This window comes from Netta rufina (assembly GCF_964035555.1).
Source record: "Netta rufina genome assembly, chromosome: 19".
In the NCBI taxonomy this organism is placed as follows: domain Eukaryota; kingdom Metazoa; phylum Chordata; class Aves; order Anseriformes; family Anatidae; genus Netta; species Netta rufina.
The window spans coordinates 9,075,709-9,091,257 of record NC_140143.1 but is presented as its reverse complement, the minus strand read 5'-3'; the positions used below and the strand labels follow the sequence as shown (position 1 = coordinate 9,091,257).

Sequence of the window (15,549 nt, the reverse complement as noted above, 5' to 3'; positions counted from 1 at the left end):
TCGGCCAACGCTGACAGCAGCTCCTCTGCCAAGCCAGGCGCCCGTGGGGTGCGTCCGACTGGGGCAAAGCCACTGGGGTAACTGGCAGGGGCAGGGAGGCTGCGAGCGGGGAGGCAGATCCCATCCCATGGTGATGGGAGAGAGCTGGGTGGCTGGGAACCCCTCATCACTCCCTGCCCCAGTGTCTTGGCAGCTCCTTGGGGATAATTGGTGTCTTTACCCATTGAGAAACCTTCCAAAGCCAGGCGCAGGCTGCACCAGACCTGGCCAGGGCCCTGCGTGTGTTGGTGCCGCAGAGGCTGCACAGTGCCCGGCACAAACAAGCCCCACTCCTGGGTTTGGTAGCCCCACGTCTCGCTGGAAGCACCCCACTGGGTCCCCTCGTGCAAAGGCTGCACTGAAGGAGCCACAAACCCATTTCTGAGCAGCCAACGGAGGAGTTTGAGAGGCCCAAAGTTTCTGCCTTCCTCCGTGGGCTGGTCTGGGGAACCCACACCCACTGACAAGTCCAAGGGCACGGCAGCAGGACCCTGGAGTCAGCCGGAGACTTCTTCCTTCTTTGGCTTTTCGCAGGGAAAATCCAACAATGAAGTATTTGAAAGAGGTCGGAAACAGCGGGGGCAGCATCCCCAGGCAGCGCAGCCTCCGGGCATCCCTCGCCCGCAGCACGGCCCCAGCCATCCGCAGGGACCCCCAGCCAGACCCCCGATTTCCCCCCTGCCATTTCCCCCTCTAAGCAAAGCAGGAAAAAACACACAGCTCGTTCAAAGCAAACTCGCTCAGAACAATGAAAGGAAAAGCCACGTCGGAAGCCCTGTCCCCATCCGTGCAGCTGGGGAAGGAGCAGCTCTCGCCTCCCTGCCCCGAGGTTTCGCAGTTTCGGTGGGGATGGAGGGGGCCAGCCCCGAGGAGGGGAGGCGATGCCACAAGAGCCCTTTGGAAATACGTCTCAGGAGTCACCTCTTTCCTTGCAAAAGCAAAAGACGTGCCCCTGCTCCAGGTTTGGGGCCCCCAGAAAGATCTCAGAAGGATCTCAGAAGGGTGCTCGCTCCATCTCCCCGTGCTACCTCAGGGTTTGCACCTGCGCGACTCCTTCCCCCGAGCCCCGGGGCTCCCCCAGCCTCGTGGCCGAGCCTCGAGGCACCGTGGCTGAACAGGAGCTCCCCTTCCCCACGGAGCTGAAATCTTTCTCTGCATCCCCCGGCCCCTGTCAGGATGGAAACAGCTGGGAAAGGCTTTGGGTGGGGGAAGCCAGGCGGCTCCTTCAGAGATACGGAGGCTCCTTTCCCAGCTGGCCGGGGAAACGCGTTACCGGGAGGTGAAGTCACCGTCCCTGCTGGGACCTGGCCGTCGGGCTCTGCAGGATGTGAACTCAGAGGAGCTGTATTTGCCGAGGGAAGAGGTGGAGCCTTTTCCATTTCCCCCATCCTTCCGAAAGGACAGGACACCTCCCGGAGCGGGAAGAGATGGGGCGATAGCCGAGGGGGCCAGCGGCCAAGTGCGGCTCCCGCGGCCGCCCCGGAAAGGACAGCGCCGAGCCCCACCTGTGCCGAGGGGACACTGGGGACACCTCGGGGGCTGCGGGGTGCAGATGGCAGCAGAGGACCTGCTCGGGCGTTACCAACGCGTTTTGGCTCCTGTTCAGCTGGTCCAGCGTGAGCTCCCTGCCAGAAGCCAGGAAGGGGCCGCCGGTCCCTGCGGGTGCCCAGGCAAAGGGGCTGCAGCGGCACCCGCAGCGATTTCATGGATGTCGAGTAAAGGGCACGTTAATGAAACCCGGGGGGATGCTGGGCAGGTCGGCATCATACAAAGGGCCTCGGAGAGGTTAGGAAGGCAGCACGGAACAAACTGGTGCAGACTCAGCTTGGGAAAATAGCGAACTTGAGCATCTGGGGAGAAATCCTCCGCCGGGCAGACGTTCAATGGGAGGAAGAAAGGGGGGAAGCAGGATGTGGGGGGACCACGCGATGAATGGGAGCACAAAGGGAGCCCCAGGTGAGGGAAACAACCTCGGCAGTGGTGTGAGGCAGCCCTGAGGGGGGGATCCTCCTCCTGGGGTGCCTCCGGGTGCCCCCTCGGGGCTGCAGCCACCACGGGCCGGGCTTGGTGGCGGACGTGCAAGGCGAGCAGCAGGAGCAGGCAGCTGAAGGGCTCGCCTCGCACGGGAGGATTAGGGCAGGTCAGTCGGTCCGGATTCGCTGAGCAATAGTTAATTAGGGAGGGCGGGCAGGGACGCAGCAACCCACCTACACCTGGAGGGTTCTGACGCTCCAGAGGAGCACCTAACCACTCATTTTACCGTTCCAACGACGAGCCCCAGATAAAAATGAGAGCAGCCAAGAGCAGCCGGCAAAAAAACCCTGTGAGCTCAAGGGACTGAAGTGAGGCTCCAGCTCGGAAGGCTGCAGCACGTTGTGTAACTCCCGGGGACGGCAGGGCACGGCTGAGGGAGGGGGACCAGGCTGGTGCCGCCCTAAGGCGCTCTGCTCTGTCCCCGTCTGCCCCAGCTCGGCACCCACAGGGGCTGCTCTGTCCCCTGCACGTGGCAGCCGGCATTTGGGATCCGCTCCGGCCGGTGGAGCCGGTCCTCGAAGCACGCAGCGATGCGGTGGCTGGAAATCCTGTGACTTCCTCACCCTTTGGCCCCGGGGGAAGTGGCTGTGTGCCTGGAGCAGCGCTGCCGGGGCAGCCGGAGCCGCTGTCCCCACCCTGGATGCTTTCTAATCTAGGCAAGGCACACACAGGATGGGAGGAGAGGCAGCGGGAGGTGAAGCCACTCGCTCGAGGTCACCCCAAAGGTCCACGGTTCGAGCACCATCGCCCCTTCCCAGGGCACAGGCCCCGCGCTGCAGCGGCCGGGATCCGAATCTGCCCCCTCCGAGGCACCCCCTGTGCCAGCACCCCCGGGCAAGCGGCTGGCCGCAGCCGAGCACTAACCTCCAACTGCTGCTGGCGGCTGTGCGGACGGGGTTTGAAGTCACAAGTGTTTAAAAATACCTCGCGGATGCCTTTCCTCAACTCTGACCCCGCGAGCCGGCGCTGCTGCCAGCCGGCCCCGCTCAGGAACGCGCCGGCGGCTCCCCCGGGATGTGCACGGCCCCGGCCCTGCAGGGGATGGGGAAGGCAGCAGGACCCCGTCTGGGGATGTTTCCCCTCCGTGCCAGACGAGGATTCCCTCTCTGAGGGGCCAAGACTACCGAAGCAGCTCTTGGCTTCCCACAGCCACCTTCAAGCAAACGCACAGAGCTTGATCCGAGTCCCAGCCCAGAGCTGAGCGGCTCCAGCAAAGCTTTTCTTTCCTTCCCTCCAGACGGAGCCGAAACCCAGCCTCCATCCTGCTCCCGCTGGCCCTGGGGATGCTGTGCAGCCCCGGCTCCTGCAGGTGCAGAGGTGCTGCAGCCTCCGGTGGCACCTGCGTTGGGAAAGAGCAGCGGGATCTCAGCGAACAGGGGCAGGGGATGGCAGGGCACGTGCCGCAGGGCCGGCAGGGATTCCTCTCCAAACCCCAGCTCGGGTAAAGGAAAAAGCGAGTCGGGAACAGCTCGGGCACGGCGGGCACAGACGTCTCCTCGCTGCCCTCATTCCCTGCACAAAGCAAGAGGAAACTGCCCGCAGGAAGGGGCGAGGAAGGATCCGTCCCACCTGGCGTGGGCCAAGCTTCATCCAGCCTGGGGTGAGCCTGAGAGAAGGACCCAGCTCTGCTCTGCTGCCTGTCCCTGGCCGTAGGGCTGTTGTCACCTGGCTGCGGCAGCGAAGGGTTCCCTGATCCCCCGCAGGGGACAGGAGCGCCCCACACCTCGCTGCGTGTCCCCAGGTGGAAACAAATTCCCCCAGCAAACACCTGCAGCAGCCAGGGATGCCCTACACCGTGGGCGAGGCGTCCCCCTGTCCCCATGGCGGAGCGGGGACACGTCGGGGGCTCTGTGCCCGTCGGGGGCTCTGTGCCCGTCCCTCCATGCGCCTCGGCGGCCGCTGAGTTATTCCAGGCACCGCGTCCCTGCCCTCCCTGCAGCCCAGCTGCTCGGGCTTCCTCGCATGGCCCAGCCTGGGCTCGTGGCCCCACAGCCGTGCCGGAGCCGGGCAGCAGCTGCTCGGGGACCAGCTGGGGACAAGGGCGGGACGGAGCAGCCCTGTCCCCCCGCCCCGCATACCACACAACGCGGCCGGGCTGATTTACAGCGGGGTCAGGGCCCGTCCCCGTGGTCCCAGCACCCTCCCTCGGCGCTTCCCGCACCCCAACGTGACCGAGCGGTGGTGGGCCACAAGCCAAGGCCTGCCCGGTCCCTGGACCCCTGCCGGGAACCCGATCTGTTTACGCCTTTCCAGCGCGCCGGGTGCGTGTCGGGAACGGCCCCGGCAAGCCCGAGTTGGCGGCGAAGGCAAAGGCAAAGGCAGGACTTGGGAGCCGAGCACAGAAAACCCCGCCTGCCGCCTCGCAGCGCCCGCCGGAGGGGGTGGCGAGGAGAAAGAGGGGGGTGCGAAGGGGGAAAAAGGGTCGCGGCGGCTCACTTTCATAGCAAAAGGGCAAAAGGCACCCCCTCGCACCAGCTCCTGCATCCCCCACCCTACACGCACCCCAGCCGGGAAAACGTTTGGGGTCGTCTCCAGCACGAATTTGGCCCCACAGGCGTTGGGAGCGGGGTGCAGCGGGGTGCAGCAGAGCCCCGACTCGGCGGGGAGGCAGAGGAGACCCCCACCCACTCCAGGCTCCAGGTGAAGCGGCTCCAGCCCGGCACGTGCTGCGGGACAGCCGCTCCGAGGCAGGGAGCTCCGCCAGCCCTGGGGAACACAAGTTTGGGGGCCCTACACGTGAGGGGCAAGGAGCTGCTATGGGGTTGAGGCAAAACCCAACGTGCCTGCGCCACAAAGGCAGGCTGCGAGCAGGAGCTGTCTCACGGCTCCTCCTCACGTGGCCACAACTCAGCCCCGCTCTGGGACGTGGCTTTCCTAACGAGGAAAGGGCCAGGGCCAGCTCAAATCCCTGCTGGCTGCCAGGCCTTCCCGGGCTGCCCCGTGCCCCGCTGCCTCTTCCCCTGCAAGGAGCATCTCCCTTCTTTTTTACCTCTCGGGATAACCGGGAGCTCCTTCGAGGAAGACGGGGGCAGCCCTTCCCACCACACCAGCCCCAACAAAACCCAACCGGGGGTGTTTCAGGGTGACCAGAGCGAGCTGGGCTGGAGCCCGGAGCAATCCCCGCTGCCCTGCACTGCTGGCCAGGCTCGCAGGGCACCGTGTCCCCCCGTAGGCAATGATTAGCCACCAGGGAGGACTCTGGCCCCTTTTGGAAGCTGCCAAGGTGAGCGGCGCTCACGTCGCCTTGCTGCTGCACGGCGTGCCCCGGCCGTGCCAGAGAAGCCTCCAAAGACGAGGGGAAAGCTCCAGGGGTTTCCCAGTCTGTGCTCTCCCGAGGGGTGTTTGTACCCAACCCAGCTCAAGCCCCAAAACCCCTGATCTGCACCCGTCCTTGCAAAGAGACGAGATCAAGACCGGAGCTGGGCTGCTGGAGGAGGGGAGGGAAGGACGGAGCGAGGACAGGAGCCACGGAGACCCTGAGCCCGCTGCTCCAAGGGGCCAAGGTCGGAGACCTCGAGCACCCCAAGCCATCCTCCCTACTGCACACTACTGCTCTGCTCGAGTCCCTGTGCGAGACGGGAAGGCCAGGGCTGCTACACAACCAGCACCAGCAGCGCCTGCAGCCACGGGCAGCGCTAGGAAACCCTGGAGACCTTTCGCACCCCACGGCGCAGCCGCCCCCAGCTCGGCCCATCCCAGCGAGCAGGGGCAGGGGCAGGGGCAGGGGCTGGGTGGCGGCGCTGGGGGCCCCGCACCGCTCCCTGCACACATTTGGCTGGGGCCTCCCGGGGGAGCGGCAGCGGCGCTGGCAGGGCTTTGCGGAAGCGCAGCCGGAACGTGTTGCGCCAAGCCTGCGCTGCTGCAGGAGCCGCATACCTGCCGCGCACGCGGCTCGGCCCCGCTGCCCTTATCTCGCCATCGAAGGCGGCGATTCGCCGCCCCAGCCGCTCTCCCCGGGTCGCAAACAGCTCGAGGTGCCCTCGCTCCCAAACCCCGCGCCCTGGCTGCCGCGGCCCCGGGCGTCCGACGGGAGCGAGGGATGGGCGAGGGCGTCCTGCCCTTCCCCAGGAGGGTAAAGAGCGCTCCGGCGGAGCCGTCTCCAAGCAGGTCGGGCATCTCCAGACAGGTCCGTGACTCACCGGGACACCTCGGTGAGGCCCAAGGTTCAGGCAGCTCCTCGCCTCTCCAGCCAGGGGGTGATTTTGGGGGGGAATCCGTGGCACAATTTGGGGGAAAAGCAGCAAGCTCGAGGCTCCCGCCCCTCGGCTCCCCACCCCCTGCCTGCCGCAGGAGCCAGAAAAGGTGGTTTATTGTTATTTAGTTTCTGCCCTTTCATACTTCTTCGCTGAAGCTGCGTTTTGCCAGCGGCGGCCCCGGGACTGGCGCGGGGCCAGGCCAGCCGAGGCGCTTTTCAAAACAAAGCAGGGCGCGTGCATGCACACACACACGCACGGCACCGAGCGCCTCTTTAACTCTTCCCGGCCTTCTCCGGGATGCTGCCGGGCGCTCCCAGCCAGCTCAGCTGCAAACCATCCTCCTGGAGAGGTGCTGGAATCGGGTAATTCGCTCCTCGGCCTGGGGAAATGGTCTCCCCGCCCTGGGCCGTGCGGTGGAGAGGCAGCACGAGGCGTGCTGCTGACTTGGTCGCAGTCCTCGGGGACGGCCTTGTCCCTGCTCCAAAGAGGGCCAATGCCCGGGGTGCTGGAGACGCTCCGGGTGGCTTTTCTAGGTCACAGCCGAGATTTTCAGCCCCAGTAGGCACGAGGAGGAGGAGGAGGAGGAGGAGCACGGCGAGGTTTCCATCTAGAAGCAGCTTCCCCCCTGGGTGGCGGCAAGCCAGGGAGCACGGGCACGTGTGGGGCTGCTTCCAAGCACGTGGCAGGGTGCACAGCAGAGGTGCTCGCAGAGCACACCGTCAGCTCCAGCAGGAGACCCCGGCCCTGGGGGGGACACCACAGCACCCCCAGCTCGGTTACCGCCACTCGGGAAGCCTTCCTGACACCTTCTGGCAGCTCCCTGCCGCCTGCCGCCAGCCCCGTGCCCCCCCAGCACGTCCCAGACACACGGAAGGAGGACGGGACACGAGTGCCAGCGGTGTCCTTGCTGCCTCTCCTCCTCCCCCGCCTGGGAGCAGCCCTGGGGAGCGCTGTCCCCGTTACAGCCTCCGGCAGCAGGGCACGCGCTGTCCCACGCTGCTCTGGGATTCCCTGCCCGCCTGCCTCGGAGCTGTCGGCACCCAAATCGTGCCACGTTTCTGGGCCAGGCAGCTGAGAGGGATCACGCAGCTCCCACAGGGGGAGAGCAGAGCCCTGTGGCCGGGGCTGAGTCACCGGGAGATGCCCGAGTGACGGAAATCCCTCTCCCACCCCAAACCTCAGCCTCCCGCGTGCTGTGTTGGGGATTGCTGCTGGCCCAAACGCAGCCAGCACGGCCCCGTGCACGGCTCCGCTCCCCAGGAGAGACGGACATGTCCCTGGGACACACAGGAGCTGCCGGCCAACCCCTGGGGAAGGCAGCAACACCGCAGAGCAGCTCCCCTGCACGTCCCTTACGCAACTCCCCGCTGTTATCCCCCTTTTTATCTCCCCACTATTTCACCCAGAGAGGAAAAAAAGCAGCCGCAGGTGGCACAGGCTGCAGCACGGAGCTGAAGTCTGCCCTGCCAAAGGGCTTTTAAAGGATGGGGGCAGAAACACAGACCCGGGATGGGGTGATGGGGTACAGAGGACATCAAAGCTGTGCCCCACAGGCTGGGTGACCCCTTCCCACCAGCCGCTCCGTCTGCCTCCGTGGCGCTGTTTGCTCGGGGCTTATCTCCCCGCTCGGCGACGCTCGCTCCGGGTGCAGCGGTGGCAGCCAGGCCCCGGCAGGGCCGCCTGTGGCCCCCGTCCAAAGACAACAAGCGGCAGAGGCCGGCTTTAAAACTTTGAAAAGCCATCGTGGCCTCACTCCTCTCGCTGCTGCTGCCTGTGTGGGACTCGTCCTTCCCCCCAAAAAAAAAGAAGAAAAGGGGGCAAACCCCTCCCCGAGCTGGGACAGGCGGGATTCATGACAGCGTGTGCTGGGGGGAACAAGAAAACAAAACAAAACAAAACAAAACAAAACAAAGCACCAAGCAAACTGCAGGCTGGCACACGACTGCTGGAAGAGACCCCCCCGGAGAGGCCAGGAGCCGTGGGAGGAGGAAAGGATTTGAGGCTCCCCCCTCGGTACCATGCAGCTGCAGCCTCGCCGCCATCCCCGCGGCAGGAAGGCGGCCGCGCCGCGCTGGCAGGAGCCTTTGAAGCCTCCTTTTCCCCCTCCCACCCACCGCGGGCTGGTTGAAAGCACGTTTCGGCAGGCTGCGGGGTGGGGGGCTCCCCGGCACAGGGCCACCACTGGCCGGGCTCTGCCGGTGGCTCTTGGAGCTTCGCCTGCTGTGGCAAAGTTTCTCGGCCCCGCTCGTGGCAGCCCCGGGCATGCCCGTGGCCTTTTCAAGCCCGCACGCAGCGGTGCAGCCCGGCCAGCCCAACAGACCTCCAGCAGGCACAGGGAGGAAGAAAGGACCTCGCCGGGGATGTTTGGGATGTTCTTGTTGAAATCCAGGCTTCGAGGGACACACGAGGGCGGTGTGCTGGCTCGGTGGCACGGCCGGAGCCCGAAAGCTGCAGCACCCAGGGCAGGAGCGGAGCAGGCACGGTGCCCGGCAGTCCCTGTGCCACCAGCAGCGGGGTGGCAAAAGCCTGAACTGAGAACGAGCCCGCTGCAGGTCCTGGCTCTTCCCCACGCCACCCAAACCTCCCCGCAGGTGGGAAGGGTGGGACGGGCCCCCTTGAAGGACACCACAATGTGGGATGGGCTGCTGACACAACGGCACATCCAGTGCCATCACGAAGGAACTCCTGGATCGAGGAGAGCAGCGACCTTTTCCCCTGCACACCCATGGGTCCTGCTGCCACCGAGACAAGGAAAAAATCCTGCAGGGCTCGGAGGGAGGGCAGGTGATTCTGCCGAGAACGGGGACACAGAGCGCCGGTGGCAGAGGGTAACAAAGAGGAGGAGAGAGATTAAAGCTCACGCTTCGGGGCTTAGGCTGATAGAGCTACCGGGGCTTAGGAGGAAAGTTAAGGGGGAGGCAGGGAGCGAATTAGCCCACATCTGCCCGCTGCGGTGTCCCAGCCACCGTCCCTCCCCTGCCCAGCTGGACGGGTGGCAGCAGCCGAGAGCTGGCACAAGCCCTTGCTGTGCCCTGCACCGCCGGGACGCGGCAGTGAGCGGAGCCAGGCAGCAGGGCAGAGCCAAGGCTCCCCCCTCCAGAAGCTTTCCTGGTGTTTAACATCTCATTATGCCCCAGCCCAGGTGGATCTGAACCCCAGGCACCCACGTTCTCGAGGTCTGGGAGCCCCCAAAGCCCGGGGTGGCTGCTGACAGGGGGCGAAGGCCCGGCAGGGCTGCGCTCCCCGTCCTTGAGCTCGGCGCGCGTTTGCTCAGCTGTCGCCCTTTCTTTGCACTTCACGCGCATTTAAACAAAAAGCTCCACCACTCCCTGAAGGAAGGCAAACAGCGAGCACAGCTCCTGCTCCCTTCCCCAGCACCTCCAGTCCCGGGCTATCGGCGGGGCGGTAAGGCTCACACCTCGGATAAAACCCCCCGGCGTCCACCCCACTGCCTGTCCCTTCACCCTGCCGCTGCCACCAGCTGGGACAGGGACACGCAAAGCTCCCCACGCACCGTGGCAGCCGTCCGGCCCCAGGAGCCGTCACCCCATAGCAGGGATTCCTGCGGCCCCGGCTCGAGCCCCCGTGCCCCACGCGGCCAGGCCGGGGCATTGTTAGCGAGCGGGGCCAGGCAGGGCCGGGATTGATCGCCAGGGAGAAAGGCCAAAGCCGTGACGGGTCGTTTAACAATTTCAATTAAACTCCAGACGCGGAGGGGAGGGGAGAGGGGAGGAAATTAAAAAGAGGAGCCGTTTCTTTGCTGCTCAGGGGAACCTCAACAAAGAGCGGCCAGGGCAGCGGGAGCAGCCCGCTCTCCTCTCCGGCTGTAGGAGCGGCCACGGCGGTGTCCCCATGTCCCCTTCCCGCAGGCTGCTCCTGCTCCTCCCAACCCAAATTTTGTGTCCCCCTGCATAATGCCAGGTGCTGCGACCCACTTGTGGGGCCGAGGGCTTGCTCAGGGTGCACGTTCAACACCACGGCCCTGAAATCCCCGCTGCCGGGACTGGCGCTCGCTTCTTGCTTACGTGCGGTGACTTTTTTAGGCACAGGAAGTCCCGCAGGGCTAATCACAGTGACGGAGCTCCCAATCCACCGAGACAGCAGAAGGACTCTTAGAGGGATTTAAAAAAAAAAAAAAAAAAATACATCGGCATCTCAGCCTGTCATATGGAAAAGGAGCTTTAATGAGCAGCAAACGCTCTGCTCGCACGGCGCGGGAGGGAGGAGGGAGAGGGAGCGGTGGGGGCCGCGAGGTGGCCTTGCCAGGGTCTGGGCTTTTGGCTCCCCCTCCTTATAAAGGAGTAAAATGAAAATAAGCAGAGCGAGGGACCTGCAGACGCCGCTGCAGCGGGGGAGTTCAAGGCAGGCGTTCACGTGGGTGCCCCGTGGCTGGAGGGGGGGGAAAGATGCCAGAGAAAACACAGACAGGGGCTGAGAGCGAGAGCTATCGGAGGAAACAAGTGTGAACTGCCCCCGGCACGCAGGGGAGGAGAGCTGGGGGTGCCCCAAGCTGCCTGCATCGTGCTGCCTGCCCTGGGACACCAGCTCGGGGCTGATGTTCTTTATTTAGTGCCTCGGGGCATCCCTCAAGCCTCCTGCACGAGGAAATCCACCTGTGTGTCCCTGCCCCACACGGCCTGTGACCCCCAGGGACCCTGAGCAGCACGTGGAGGTGAAGGCACCCGGTCCTGTCACCCAGATATGGGGCACCCAGCACCCTCGGTGCCCCAAGCAGGCTCGGGGCTGGCTCCGGGGGCAGGAGGAGACAGCTCAGTGCTGGGATTTGCCAACTTTTGGCCCCAGTCAAATCCCTCCAGGAGCCGACGCAGGGGATTTTATCCCCACCTCACGTTTATAATCCCCAGCCTAACTCAGGGCTCCCAGCACTGGCCTCTCTGCCCTGAACCACCCCGATTAAGGCTTCAAGCTTCTTCTCCTGCCTGATTTTCCCCTTTCCCTCTCCAAAATATTTCTCCTCCCCCCCAGTTTCCTGCAGCCCCCCGAGACCCTCCCACAACGTGTGACCCCGACAAGGGCCACGACCAGGAGGGCCCTTCAGGGAGTTTCCCCAAGCACCTTGCAGCAGGGAGCTGGGCCCAGATGCGTTTTTCCTGTCCCAACTTCCCAGCTGAAGCCACCCCGCAGGCTGCGAGCACAGGGAAGGGGTTTCTCTGGCCTCGTCTCGCCCAGCACAGCTCCTGCAGCCCACACAGGAGCTGTGCAGCCTTGCCTTGGTCACACACCGCCGACAAACGCCCTTTTATTTACTTTTTCCAGCTTCCTTCTCTCTGCAGGGCACAAGAAGTGACTGGAGCGCCTACCCAGAGAGCTCAGCTCTCTGCAAGGTCTGCAGCACCAACCATAATCTGCTCCTCCGCCTTTTTAAACCCCCATTTTCTCCGGAAGTTTTTGGGAGGGACCCCAAAGTCCCTCCAGGACCCCCACAGCCCCAGCAGGAGCAGGCCCCCGGCTCACCAAACGCTCAGCATGGGTTGAGCCCAGCATTTGCTCTGAGCCCGCTCGCGGCTGACCTTTCCGAGCACACATGAAAGAAAACAGCACTGCTGAAGGGTTAAACATTACCAGACTGAAATTCAAGGCTTGACAATTGGTTCCAGTCGACCGGCTCGGATGATAATTTTTCACAAGATAAATACGGCCAGGAGCGGGCGGCGATGGCTCAAGACCCTTTGTACCGCATCCCCCTGAAGCAGCTTCGCCGCCCGCCCCGCTGTGATTTCCCCTCGCCCTTCCCCGCTCGGTGCCCACACTTTGGGGTCCCTGGCGCTGAGCCCGAAGGGAACCCGAGCCCGGCTGGGAGGTTTACAGCTCAGTCCTTCACCAGCCCGGGCTGCCTTTGTGCTCCCGCCTCTAAGTGTGGAGGAACTCAGCCACCAGGTTCAAAGTCAGCGCTCACACCCCAGCGCGGATGCTGAACCGGCCCCATGCACAGCCCGGGCCACGCGGCGATGCCCGGCAGGAGCGAGGGGAAGCAGCAGCTCCGCACCCAGGTACTCACTGCTCTTGGACGCTTTGATCTTGGCCACCAGCTTCTGCACGCCGGGTACGTCCCCGTTCTTCACGGCCTGGATCAGCTCCTGCTCTCGCCCCATGGCGGACAGGTGGGAGCGGCAACGGCGCACAAGGAAGAAGCCCTCGGATCCCGGAGGTTTATAAAGCCATGAGAATAAGCCTGTAAATCCTCAAAACATGCTCGGAGAGACGGTGAAATCCAGCAAGAAAGATGCTTTAAAATCCCACGGGACATAAAAAAATGAAGGAAGAAGTGTCTCTGCTAGCGGCTGAGGTCCCTTTCTGCGTTGGGAGGAGCAGGACCCAGACGGGGTTCGGTCGGAGAACATGCAATCAGCTAAGATGAGAAAGTTCAGTGCTGAGGGACCAGCTCCCGGCAGCAACGGGATGATGCCACGGGACCCAGCGAGGTGGCTTGGGGCAGGGCACCCAGTGGGGTCGACATCGGGATGCTGCGAGCCTCTGAGCTGAAGCTGCGCTGGGCTCCGCTTTGCTCCCCTCGCCAGGCTCTGCCACACTGATGAGTCCCTAATTCTTCCCAAAGGGATTACAGGCTCGTTGCCATCTGGAAGTCATAGATCCTCCCTCTCTGGTGCTCATTAGCCCCCTCGCTTCGGCATTCCTCTTGGCGACAGCGCTGCAGCCACGCTGGGGAGCCCCGCGCGCAGCCGAGCCCCAGTGCGGGCTGGCACGGCAGCCTGGGACCTGCGGAGGGGAAGAGCACAGTCAGCCCCCAGAGGCCATTTACCTCCCGGCTCCGTCGCGACAGCTTTTGTATCCGCGCCGAAGAACGAATACTTTGACTATATTTAGTCCTGGCGGGACTGGGCTCATCCTCCTGTTAGAAGGAGAGGGAAGAACCTGCGGAGGAAGCCTCCTGGGGGGGGGGCACACGGATGGATGAGTGCTGCTGCTCTGCTCATCTCCCTGCCTCCTGCCCAGGGGACTGGCCACGCCGTGCCCTCCCCGAGGACAGCAAACGGGGCTCTGCCACGTCTCCCCCTCCCCTCTGCCGGTGGCAGCACCCACGCGATGGAGCAGGGGAGGTTGAGCCAAAGTCCTCCCTGCACAGCCGCTGGGACCGGCTGAACCTGCCTGGCACCCTTCCCCTCCGGCGCAGGGACAAACCCCGGCCCTCCAAGCTACCCGGGGAGCTCAGTGCCCCGGGACCCAAGACACATTTCACCGGGTAAACTACTGCTCTTAGGCCCAAAGCAAAAAGCTGGGTGCAAGCGGGCAGCACAGCCACGCTCGGGGGAACGAGGTCAAGCCCTGATTGTGGCTGGTGGGGACACCCCACAGGACCTCAGGCTCCTGCTGCAGCCGTTCACCCCTCCCACCCCCATGCTCTCCCCCTGCATCAGGGCAGCAAGAAAATCGCTCCTGGTTCAGGGCCGTGCATCCAGGCTGCCCTGAAGCCCGGGGAGGAGCAGGAGGGCAGGGAGCTCACCCCGTGCCAGCTGCGGGGCTGCCAGCAGCCCGCCCTGCGACTCCCGCCACACCAACCCGGGCTGGATGGGAACTGGCTCCAGTTTCCCCCAGCCAGCGCCCAGGCGGGCCGGGCCGTGCTGTGCCAGCCGTCTCCCTTCCCAAAGCGCTCGCCCTCGGCCATTTACATAACACTGGGTGCTCCTTCCTCCCAGCAATCGAGGTCACTGCTTCGAGGACAGAAACCACGGAAGGAGAGAGAAAGCAAAAACAGCGGGAGGAGAGGTCCTGCCTGCTTCAGGGGCAAGAGCAGCAGGGCCGTCCCAGCACCTCCCGGGACCCCACACCAAGCACGGCGCCGCTCAGCCCACCCACGGCCAGCCTGGGAGCCGTGCAGCCCCCCGGCACGGGGCTCCCCCTCTCCAGCCCTCCCCTGGGTGCAGTGCCATGCAGGGCGGCCACAGGGGCAAGGCTCTGGGGCTGGTTTGGCTCCTGGGACAAGGAGGTGCCCAAATTCCCAGGCCAGGCTGGGGGGCTCTCCCCCTCTCACTCATTCCCTGGGGCCATGGGTTGGTTCGGCTGACGAACCCTCAGCACCTGGTGCTGATAGCAGTGCCCGGTTCGGTCAGCTATCACCCCCCCGTGTCCTGGGGCACCCCCCCAGCTCAGCCCCATCCCGACCAAGTTTCAGCCGCTCAGCTCAGAGCGAGCCCTCGCCACAAACAAATCTCCTCCTGAAGCTTCCTGCACTGCACCGGCTTCGAGCCTACTTTGTTTCCCTTAACACAGCGCACCGAATCCAACTTCACGCCGCTCTGCGAGCACAAAAAAAGGGAGTACGAGGGCGTTGGTGCTGTTTATCCGTTTATTACACACACACAAAAAAAAAACCTCCACGTGGCCTCACCTAGCAAACAGCCTCCCGCTGCTCCCTGCCTCCCCAGGAGCGTGCGAGGCTCGACAAATGCAATGAGAGGCGCGGGGAGCTCCGAGTGCCGATCTCCGCTCCTGCGAGAGGAGCAGCAGCGCAGAGTTGCGGGAGGCACAGAGCTGGAGAAGCTGCAGCGACCATCCCATCCCATCCCATCCCATCCCATCCCATCCCATCCCAGCCCTGCCTCCAGCGCAGGAATCCACCTGGAGAAGCGAAGTTTCTGCACCAGCCGCAGGAAAAAGGAAAGAGGGGAGGGAAACAAACCCGAAACCATCGCGCAGACGGGGCAGGAAAGATGCTAGAAAGTGGCCGCCGCCTCCCCCCCAGAGAAAGAGGGGCTCGGGGGGGCTGCCGGGGGGCAGCTCGCTCTGCCTGGGGGGGGCTCCAGCCCCAGCTCGGCGAGGCCCCGGCCCCGGGGAGGCTCCGTGGGACTCGTGCCCCGCTCCGGGGGGCGCAGCTCGGGGTCCCGGGGGGGGGCAGCGCCACTCACCTGGGCTGCTCGCAGCGTGCCGAGCCGAGCCGTGCCGGGACCGGAGCGCAAAGCAGCGGGACAGCCCGAGCCCAGCGGGGTCGTGCAGCGCCGAGCCGAGCCGTGCCGAGCCGTGCAATCCCGAGCCGTGCAATTCCGAGCCGTGCCTCCCCGTCCCGGCAGGAAATCCCTCCCTTGCCCGGCCTGATTGGAAAGGGCCGGGGGCTGGGCGGGCCGGGCAGGGCCGGGGCTGCTGTCACTCACCGCCAGGCGCCGGCGGAGCGGGGCCGAGCCGTGCCGAGCCGTGCCGAGCCTCCAGCGGGGCCGGACCGGCGGCAGAGGGGTCCCCAAGGGGTCCCCAAGGGGTCCCCGAGAGGTCCCCGAGAGGTCCCCGGGGGGCGCGGTGCCGCTGCGGG

General features: G+C 64.9%; 1 protein-coding gene across 4 annotated transcripts in view; it reads right to left on the bottom strand.

Moving 5' to 3' along the window:
* Nucleotides 1-15,279, bottom strand: part of CASKIN2 (CASK interacting protein 2) — a 32,998-nt gene extending 17,719 nt beyond the window's left edge. For all 4 annotated transcript variants that reach the window (XM_084298459.1, XM_084298460.1, XM_084298461.1 and 1 more), the window contains exons 1-2: nucleotides 15,155-15,279; nucleotides 12,289-13,007 (exon numbers count right to left, since the gene is read on the bottom strand). In XM_084298459.1, coding sequence (XP_084154585.1) covers nucleotides 12,289-12,382 — 94 coding nt within the window. In that variant the 5' untranslated portion in view covers nucleotides 12,383-13,007; nucleotides 15,155-15,279. The remainder of the gene's footprint in view (nucleotides 1-12,288; nucleotides 13,008-15,154) is intronic.
* Nucleotides 15,280-15,549: the final 270 nt, after the last annotated feature.